Raw genomic sequence first — 10,327 nt, 5'->3', positions numbered from 1 at the left:
GAACTCATAGCATTAAGCTAATTGATGTGGGCTAAATCAAAATGCTAGAACTGTGTGGTCCAAAAAAGAAAGTGTAGGGGAAAAAATGTCAGCCTGAAAATCATGCTGAAGCTGAACAGTTCTTGTCTAGTGAGGCAAGAGCAAAAAGAGATTTCAGCTGGGCCTGAATATCCCTAAACGCTGAAGAAAGCAACCGAGGGAGATGTGGAGGCTGTCTCTTGAGCAGTGGTTTTTAGAAATAGTGACGTAGGTAAAGTTGGACTTGAATCATATTATCAGTTTATTATTTAAAAATCCAGCTAGATGTATATAATATGTATAGATATCTGAACATGATATATAATGAATACATGTCTCTGAAACTGAATTCAGAGCAGTATCTTTAATGCCATAAAGGAGGCCCAAAGCCTGTGACCTCTTACTTAGTGGATTTTTAGGAATAGTTTTGTCAAAGAGGAAGTATTCAAGATCACAGGTCACCGGTGGTTGAAACTGAGGCAGGGATGGAGGCCCAGTCTTGCACAGTGGCTGAATAGTCATCGCCTATGACGTTGTGCAAGGCCTGCTTATTGCTAATTGGAAACTTTCCCCACTGTCATGACTTGAAATATAGTTGTCTTTAGCAATTTTTGATGTGCTCTCTGGAGACCGGGAGGGAAGAAAGAAGAGGAGATCCTGGGCAGGGGAAACTAGCCTGCCAGAGGTACTGGGCAGCAAGTTCATGTGTATTTAGCAGGCACGTAAGCAGCCCAGTTTGGCTAGGCTCAGAATTCTGTCCTATTAGTGCCAAACTGCAGAGGCCCTTGGATCCCCATTTAAGGGGCAAGAACTGTTTTCTGGTAAGCCATAGAAGCTACTTTTCAGTAGCTTGATCAAAGTAATGTTGTGAAATGAATTTGAAAGTAATACATAGGAAAGAATGAAGAGTGAAGGAGTCAAAGAAAGAAGAGTCGGCAGCCTTGAATGTAGGAAGGAAGGGCAGGGTTAGTTGGGGGAGGGGTAGTGTGAATGGTGGTGTCATGAACAGGATGATGGCCAATGAGGACAGCAGAGGTAACATTGGGTGAAGCCAGAGAACAGGAGTGGGTGAATATGCAATGGAGGAAGCAGTTGGAGATGTGGAACTCAAGCTTAGAAGTTTAAAATCTAGATAGATTTGAGGGAGACAGCTGCCTGGGGATAGTAGCTAGCTGAAGAAAAGGCAAGGGCAGACTTCTAGAAACTCTGACACTTGGGAGCTAGAAAGAGTAACTGTAAACAAAGAAGCAACCCCAGGAGAGACAGGAGGAGCCAGCGCCTGGCCTGTGGAGCTCGGGAGCAGCAGTGGGGAGCCAGGAGCCTGCAGACTCCGCAGACCCGCTGGCCTGGAACTGAGCGATCACTGGTGGCTTTGAAAACAGCATCGTGGTAGAGTAATGGCATGAAAGGGTTACAGGCGTGATCTGGTGGCCAGGAAGTAGCGTTAGTGGCTGCAGACTACCCTTTGAGAATAGGAAATGGAAGGAAATCAGCCTTGAAATCAGTTAGAAACTGGGAGCAAAACTATTTGGATTAAAGATTAAATCACGGGAGGAAGGAAGATATGATTTAAATCATCTTGGGGAGGCCAAGAGATGGAGTTATAACTATAACATTGTTTGCTTTATTTTTTAAAAGTCCCTTTGCAGAATACCCATTTTGCACAAAATAATGAGAGGAATGAACCACTTTGTAAATTATGTACTTGCCTTGGATTTTATGGTTCAATAAGCTTACTTATTCTTGGATTTGAGGCCATCAACTAGAAATCTCAGTAGTGTAAGGAGAATAACTTTTACTACCCAGCAACCATTCCCAGGACGTACTGTTATTTCTGTGAGAAATCAACAACATAATTGTTCATTTTGACCAGTAGCTTCACCAAAGCAACATGGCGACCAGTATTGGTTTAGGGGGTAAAATGCAGAATTTTGATTCAGGCCAATCTTTTAATATTATGATTTGTCACTTATCAGCTGTCTGACTTAAGGACATTGACTTCCTTTATCTGAACTTCAGTCTTTTCATTTCCTAAAATGAGTGTTAAAATCGAATGACAGTGTCCATTCAGAGGTTTGACAATTATTCATTGAGTATCTGTGTCACACACCACACTGAATGTTGGGGGTGAATGGCGCAGTAACACATGAAAGGCTGTGGCAATGTTCGCTCTCTTTGCAGCTCCCCCAGCCACAATCGTAAAGGCTCTTGGTTACTGTAGTAGCTGCATTTGAAAGGAAGACAGAAAGCCAACGAGAAAGTGTCCTTTCTCCCCTGGACACTCCCCGCACTTCAGAGGCAGACATCTGGCAGTTCTTTGTCTGTTTGCAGTTGACTAGAAAACCAAGCCAGGGAACAGTTGCTGACAGGGGACCAACCCCTCACAGAACAACGTGGTGGGCCACCATCAACCCCCAAACTCATTCCCTGCTAAACCTGTCCTCAGCCCAGTGCCCCTGTGTGAAAAGAAAGTGGTGGGAGCCTGAGCCTTCAGTTCCTGCTGCAGAGTCAGGAGCCCTCCAACGCCAGCCTGACTCCAGGGCCGGCTGTGTGGAAGGCGAAGTCCTTATTAGTCCCAGGCTGGCCAGGGCAACTGTCAGCAAGTCAAGCTGGCCTGGGTCTCTGTGGCCTCATGCCACACTAGGTGACAGAGCGGACATTGTCCTCATCCTCTCCAGGGGGCCACAGGGCCGCTATTCTCTGTCCAGACCAGGACTCTTCTTGAATACAGGCTCGCTGGTACTAGGCCAGGCATGGCAGCCACAGTCTACACACATAGTAACTAGAAACTGGCTGGGCCCGTATCTGTTTACAGGTAACTAGCAAAACTATAACTTTGGAGAGGTGTGACTTTGCCAGGGCCTTGATCCCATATTTGGGGAGAGGAAAGCTGCTGCCTTTCTCCTTAGTCCTTTCCCCAGCTCCCTCTCAATGTGGAACATAGAATGACCACCCCTTGAAAGAGTCTCAAAGAACTGTGTCAAGAGGGAATCCCATTGCCTGCGTGTTATGGCAGAATGTGATAACAAGAGCAAAATCTCTCCGTCTGGGTGTGAGCCCGGTTCCCACTCTGGGTGCTTGGGCAGGTTACTTAGCCTTTCTCTACCCACACGGTGAAGCTACTGTGAGCCCAGCCCTGAGGAAGAAAGAGGTTTGTGTGTTAATTATCAGGCCTATAATAGGTACCCCCGGATGTTATTTTCCAGCCCATCCACTGGGACCCTAGACCTAAGTAAGTATGTGTCCTTATCAGTAAGACTATAGCCTCGGTAGCCAAAATCCCTGGGCTGGGCTCTGCCTTGTGCAGAGCTAGTTACTTGACTTCCGGACACGCAGCTTCACTTCTCTGTGTCTCAGTTGTTCCAAAGTAAAAAATGGGGCTGAGAAGTAGGAGGACCACCCCATCAGCCTCTGGGGCGTTAAGCCAGGCTGCTGATGCACCTCACGCACCTGTAACAGCCTGGCATGTGTGATGACTTCAGTTGTTGGTTGTGTTAGGGACACTTCACACTCACTTCAGCTAGAACTCCACATGAATGAGGAGCACGCTTTTCCTAGAAACATAAGGGCCACAAGAAAGGAATTGATAACCAGTGCCTTCTTTATTCATTGGTTTCCTCCTGAGCTCCAAGCATCAGAATAATAACTTGTTAAGTATGATCACTTGAATCCTGCAGTACCTGGGGACAGAAGCAGCTTTGCAGGCCCTTCTGCGAGTTCAGCTGCCAGGTCAATGCCCCTGCCTTGGCTAGTTTGTTCTTACTATGGATCTCTCAGGGGCCTGGGCCTGGCTAAGACCTTTCTGAAATAGACCCTTGGTCTCCCCGTAACTTTAAAAGCCATGTTCCTTCTGGTGTGACACTGAGGCGTCCTCGTCCTCGTTATGCCGCTGTTGTGCTCCACGTTCCCTCCCGCCTGCCTGACGTGCTCACCTCTCAGGAGCTTGCTCGTGGGCTGGGGGGTGGGGGGGGTGAGCAGACTGGCATCTGCCTGCCTCCAGCAGTGCTGGGCCCTCTGTCCCTAAGCCGGGCAGCTCCCCCATGGCCATGGCAGAGTTAGGGAAGTGCTCTGGTCAGCTCTGGCCTTCATAGCAAAGACCTCCGCTGCTTACAGACCTCAGCAAAGGTTTCGTGAATGAGTGAAGTGTTTATTGTTTAAAATGGGGTTTGACTACCTCCCTCATCTTCTTTTGCCTTCCCTTGCTTTGAGTGTAACACCTTCCTTGCTGCTTTTTAAACTTACGTGAAGCTCAATTCCAAGTGATTTTTCCTTCCTACTCTTAGCCTTCTCTGTAGTTGGCAGTGATGGGGTTAAGAATTGTTGGCAGCTAATCCACCTTGGTTTGAGGCCTGCCTGTACAGCACAGGAGGAATGACTGGAATTTGAGGGGGAGGGGAACAGCTATTCTGACCTCTGTGGGGCCATGGATTCCACAAAGCATCCATCCTGTTCACTTTCTCCCCCTGAACTTATAGAGCCCTCTAGATCTCTCATCCACACACACCATCCTGTAGGACACTGGGAGCGGGGCTGGGGTACTTGCATTTCTTTTTGTTGGTGTTAAAAATATGTATTTTGCTGCCATCTCTCAGCCTGATAAACTTTTCTCGCCCCCCCCCCCCCATTACCTGCTCAACGGACCCACCGCACTCCACAGATCTGAGTGCATCAACAAGTTTGCTTCCGTCTTTGGGACAATGCCGCTGAAGGTGGTGGAGCACCGGGCTGACCCTGTGCTGTACAAAGACGACTTTCCCGAGAAGCTGAAGAGCTTCCCCAACATCGGCAGCTTGTGAAACGTGCCAGCGGTGGAGGTTTGAGCCTTCAGCTCGGACAAGGGAAGAGCACTCGGCCTCCCCCACACTCTTCAGCGTGGGGCTTCTCAACAGGCCAGGTCTGGCCAGGTGCCCGCCTCCCACACTCCCTCGAGAACGGAAGCCTGTTGAGGGTCCCTGAGCGCGCCGTGAGCTGCACAGCCTCTTGTTTCTTGACCCTGGTGGTTCTCTTCGAAAAGGCCCAACGGAAGCTGAGTGATGTCCAGATGCCCCCGGCCAGGGCCTTCATGTCAGCACCAGTGTAACCACCAGGAGGCATCGCTGCAGGGGAGGCCACTAAGAAGAGAAACCCGCCAGCCCATTTTAGATTTGGAGGATGGTGTAAAAGATACCGGTATCTTGTTGTTAGTTATTTTCGAATCAGTGAGCTCTTTGGAGGAAAAGCCAAGTGCCGAATCTGGTGTCTGGTGCAAACGTCTCAGTGGGATTTATGTCTGCCTCAGGCAGGCCTGGACTCCCGCAGAGGAAGAGCCCAGCCGCTGATCAGGGTCCTATGAGTTTCACGAACTGTTCCTCTTTCGTTTGGCTTTTTGATATGATTAAAATTATATTTTACTCCTTTTTTCTACTATGTCTTGAATACTGGTTGTTGATAGCCCAAGGAACTATTTCCTTTATGTCTAACTCCACCTTCTGCGCTGCCCACGCTGGGAAGGCCCAGACCCAGGCTTGGGAGCGGCAGGCGTGCCCAGGCAGAGGAAGGGCCAGCCGCCGCGGGTGGAAGGGGTCTGCTTGCTTCCTGGTCAGGTCCCTCAGTTTCATAGGTGTGTGGCGGAGGAAGGAGGTGCGGAGAGCATCGTCTAGCCATCTACTGAGTGATTCTGGCTAGTACCATGTGGTAGAAGTTGGGAGCACCGTGACCCCCCTCCCCACCCCAAGAGGGTGCCAGAATTTCCCCCATTCTTTGGTATAAACTTAACGTTAGCCAGGGAGGTTCTGGCTAATGTTAGATGCTGCTACAACAACTGCTTTGCAATAGTTGCTGGTATATTTAAATCGTTAAATTTCAGCATTTAGTAATACCACACATGTGTGAATTATACCTCTTTAAGCCCAGTTGATGAACAAATCTACTCTGGCAAATGTTAGATGTTATGGATTCGAAACAGATTTATCTGGCTCTAATATTAAGATTAGCCACAGTTTGGACTTCAGCCATAACATATGTCCCCAAAATACAAAATACATAACAATTAGCTTGGCTATGGATATAATTACCGAGGCCCAGTTACAGTGTGCCAGTCGCAGTCCCTAATCGCCACCATTGTTCCGTCGAACGACATGCAGGTGGGCCTGTGCGGTAGATTTTAAATGTGTAGTTTAACAAGACGTTCTCCCATGGATTTCGAGGTCAAAGAAAAATTTCAGAAGTAGCAAAATTGTAGTGGAAATCATACGCGTTTCATCCCCTTCGCATTAAGGTGCCCGGAAGGGGCGGGGCCGGCGCATCCCTTCGTCGCTTCTCTCCAAGCGGACTCGAGGCGCTGCTGGGCGCAGGCAGGCGGCGCGGCTCGCTGGCAGTGTGTTCTGGTGAGGTCCGCACTGACGCGTCAGAGGGTGAGTGTTTGGTCCCGTGTTCGCAGTTCTGGGGACAGTTTGCTAGAAGCCAAGAGAAAGCGATGGCTGTTGTCACCAGATACAGGTAACCGGCACAGTGCGTGCCTCGCGCCGCTGGGGCTCTCTAGCTGTTTTCTAGGCCTGGGCCAGGTGGCTGCGGACCGAGGCCACGTTGTGTCGACGTCCTTACCACGCCCACTCGTGTGTCCCCCGCAGCCCCCACCGGCTTCTTCAGAAGCGTCTGCTCTTCCTCAGTCTCCGGTTTCTAATCCACTCACTTCCTCCCAAAGGATTTTTTTTTCCCTCTCTTTTTAAACCGCGTTGGCCCTTTGATTTTGGATGAGGAGCTCTTTAATCTGACTTCTTTAGGAGTCTTGTTAGTGTGACTTTATCACCTTCCCAGGCTTCATGGACTGCTAAGAGCATTAAAACGCCTCTTAACTAACCTCATTATGCCCAGGAACATTGGGGGTTGGGTCTTGCAACTTAGTATAAAGGAGTGTTGCGTCACAGAACGCATAGTGCGCCCTAGGTATTTGAAATGAAGCCCAAAGTGACTGCGCTGGGAGCCGACAGGTGGGCTGGTCACAGGGAGACAGGACTCCAGCAAGTGACCTTGATTCATGGATTCAGAGCGCCCGAGCTACTCACCCGCCTTCTGAGCACATTTCCGAGTGGCTCCCCATTAGCCTTGGCCGTCAGCTTGGGTCAGGATCAGCTGCCCTTGGGATGCCATCGAGCCTGGTTTCAGAAGCAGAACAATAATGCTAATTAAAATGTCATGTTGTGACCTACAGCAGACAACAGCTGGTTTTAGATTAAGAAATCTTTTATAAGAAATTGCATCTTTCTAGCCTGCACAGATGAAGCTGAGCCAGGCCCGCTGTGTACACCCAGCCGCCTGCCTTTGCCTGGGAGGGCCCCAGCGGGAATGATAACGTTGGAAACCCTTCTTGCTGGTTACCCTTAGATCGCTGATGATCACCCTGTCTCATGTATTTTACCAAACCTCACACATTTAGGCAAAAATCTCCTGACATAATCAGGAAGGAAAATAACTTTGGTTCTCTCCTGCAAATGATGCTACACTATCTCCTCTTCTTATTCAGTGTCATGAAGTTCAAAACTGGCTACTGTGGCCTCCCTGCTAAAGCCTTGGGAACCCCCAACTGTGCTTTACACTTGCAGTTTTAGGCGTTAGTTTCTGTGCTGTCTTTGGTGGGGGTGGGGGGGGGGAGCTCCAGTCATACTGGCCTCTGCCAGCCAGGACTAGAAACTGGAGGAGATATGTGACCCCTCTCACTTGCTCCCGGGGTTGCTGTGACGCCAGCCTCTCCCTAGGATGGTAGTCAAAGTCAGCAAGGCAGCGGGGAGACTGGCGCGGGTGTCCTCACCACTGGAAGACAGCAGGTTTCTGGCCACAGCAAAGCTGATTGCTTAGAGCCCTGTGAGGATAAAATGAGCAAGCAGAGACTCACTTGTTGCTCTGCTGTCAGGAGGTGCTTTGGCAGGCCAGCAACAGGGGAAAGGTTTTGGGATTTGGAGGTTCCCCATCAGCCACCCATGCTGACCCTGGTGGGCTTCCTTTGCTTTGGGAACAGTAGCTACTCTTTTGGCTGGGTGGCTTTTTCCGTTTCTCTTGAGCCAGGCAGTCTCCTGTTGCAACAAAAGAGCGCCCCAAATAGCTCCACCGTGGAGAGGCGGAGACAGAGAATGCTAACCTGGCTGCAAGCCTCTTCCAGCCACTTCCTGAACAGTAGTTCTGGCAGGAATTCTAGCCATATTGGCAGGCAACTCCCAGCCAGGAAGACTTTGGAAGCAACTTGAACTTTCCACTGCAGGTCCTGAGGCATACGGAACCATAGGGCCTGTCTGCTCGTCCCAGGCCAAGTCCTCTCGCTCCTTTCCTAGCTCAGGGTTGGATCCTCACCATTTTCTGCTTCTCATTACCATCAGCCTTTGGCCCCATGATGCCAGACGGGCATGGTCAGGTGATCCAAACAGGCTCACTGAGCTGCTGCAGGCCAAAGTTAGGTGGGGAAGCCTCAGCTCCAATGTTCAGGTTTTCTCCTTCAGGAGTGGAGCTTTGTAAACTCAACCTGCAAGCGCTCTTCTTCCCACACTAAGTGAACCCCCAGGGGTCCCTGATTTCAGGCTTTCTGACCCCCAGTTCCCGGGCAGGGAGTGTGGGTCTGTACAGGCAGCTTTGTGCCTTGGCTTCTTCACACCAGCCGCACCATCGCTGGCAGCACAGGCAAGGTGACCAGAGAGCTTGGCTTCCTTCATCTCTAACCAGGCCTCTTCCCGTTGCAAAAAATGGTTGAGTCACAAACATCTGTGCCTGGCATTTTGTTCCCTCCAGTTTATAACTTGTTGAGGGCCAAGTTCTTCTGCTTTCAATTGGCTGGGCCCCTGGGTGGCAGCTCTTCCCAGTCCCCCTGGAGGGCACAGAGCTGTCACGCAGAAGAGAGGACGCCTGGGTACTAAGAGCTACCAAGGAGCTGGAGGTCTGCGCAGCACAGTGCCATCTTGATGGCGGCTTCTAGGGCGCTGCATGTGTGGCGAGCACTGCCCAGGAGCCTGGGCCCTGACACCCAGTCAGCCCTCCCCTCGAGCTGCCTGGGCCTTTTTTATAGCCGCCGATTATAGCTACCGACTTACATCCTCACCGCACTCAAGGATAAATTCCAGGAACACCTGATTCCCCGGTAGTCAGGGCTGAACAGCAACTACCTAGCTATTGACCCTGATGAAGTAAGCATTTATTCAGTCATTCGCTTTCTCTGATTGTTCATTCACAGGGCGAGGTGCTAGGCCCAGGAGGTTGAGAGGTCAGCGAGACACGGTCCTGTTCTCAAGGAGCGCTGGTGTTAGCAGTTCTTGCGCTAAGATGGCTGGTGGAAGCCCCTCAGGAGTTTGAGGCTGCCCATCATTTTACTCCCAGTTGTAATGCAGACTCCATTCACAGCATCTTTTCCAATGCATGGGCCGTGGAGGGCACCATGGGTTTTTATTATTATTATTATTATTATTATTATTATTATTATTATATTAGTTTATTTTTACATATTTTTGTGCATTTTTCCATCTCAGTTGCAATCCCCTTGGGTTTCCCATCATCAGATCACCCATGGGGCACCATGGTTTTTAAGATTTCTCCTTCTCACAGCAGCCTCCCTGAGGGTGCCTATCCTGACCTTGAGGGAGCCAGCCTGCGCCTCAGTGTCCTTAACTAGAAATTAGAGAGTACTTCGACCTGGATTGGTGAGATGAAATGATGTGTCAGTTCTCTTCCCCTCCTCTTAACCAGGGCCTTTACCAGATTGTACCTGGTGATGCTGGCAGCCTGCCCTCTTCCGGCTCCGATCGCACACCCGGTTGACAGAGCTGGGGGTCTGGACCCTCTCTGGCCCCGTCAGGGTGGATTACCGAATGAGCAGTCCTTCTGCCCCAGCCCCTTTCCTGTGCTATAAATAAGCCCCGTGTTTATTTTCTCATGTTATTGAAATGAGCACTTGGGATTTGGGCCTCTTGACGAGTCCGGAGAGCGTCCATCCGGTGCCTGGTGAGGGCCCTGCGTGGCTGGCTGCTGTCTGAAGCTATTTGCAGCCCTCCCCCTGTGTTTTGGATGTGGCTTAATTTCAATAGTAAGGGCTATATGCAGCCCTGCGTCTGCTGATTTTCAGGTTTCAGCTTTCTGCCAGCCTCACTCCCTGCTTAGAAGTAAAGTTGTGTTTCTCATTAAGAGGATAACAGCCACAATTGAGGTAATTAACGAAAATTGCGCATTGGTGGCAGCAGCTCTTGCAGGGTTTCCGTGGTCTTCTCTAGCAGACTTTAAGGGACTTACCTCCATCTCCTTCCTTCTGCCTACCATGTGCCCGATTGCTGTCTTTGCTTTTTGGATGTAGTCCCCA

General features: G+C 50.0%; 1 protein-coding gene across 1 annotated transcript in view; it reads left to right on the top strand.

Annotated features, from left to right (window-relative positions):
* Positions 1-5,409, top strand: part of EXT2 (exostosin glycosyltransferase 2) — a 102,150-nt gene extending 96,741 nt beyond the window's left edge. The window contains exon 13 of the mRNA XM_004682888.2: positions 4,676-5,409. Within this exon, the coding sequence (XP_004682945.1) occupies positions 4,676-4,814 (139 nt within the window). The 3' untranslated portion in view covers positions 4,815-5,409. The remainder of the gene's footprint in view (positions 1-4,675) is intronic.
* Positions 5,410-10,327: the final 4,918 nt, after the last annotated feature.

The sequence above is a fragment of the Condylura cristata genome, unplaced genomic scaffold (assembly GCF_000260355.1).
Source record: "Condylura cristata isolate star-nosed mole 26May11 unplaced genomic scaffold, ConCri1.0 scaffold00015, whole genome shotgun sequence".
NCBI lineage: Eukaryota > Metazoa > Chordata > Mammalia > Eulipotyphla > Talpidae > Condylura > Condylura cristata.
This window is presented reverse-complemented; position numbering and strand designations above follow the sequence as displayed.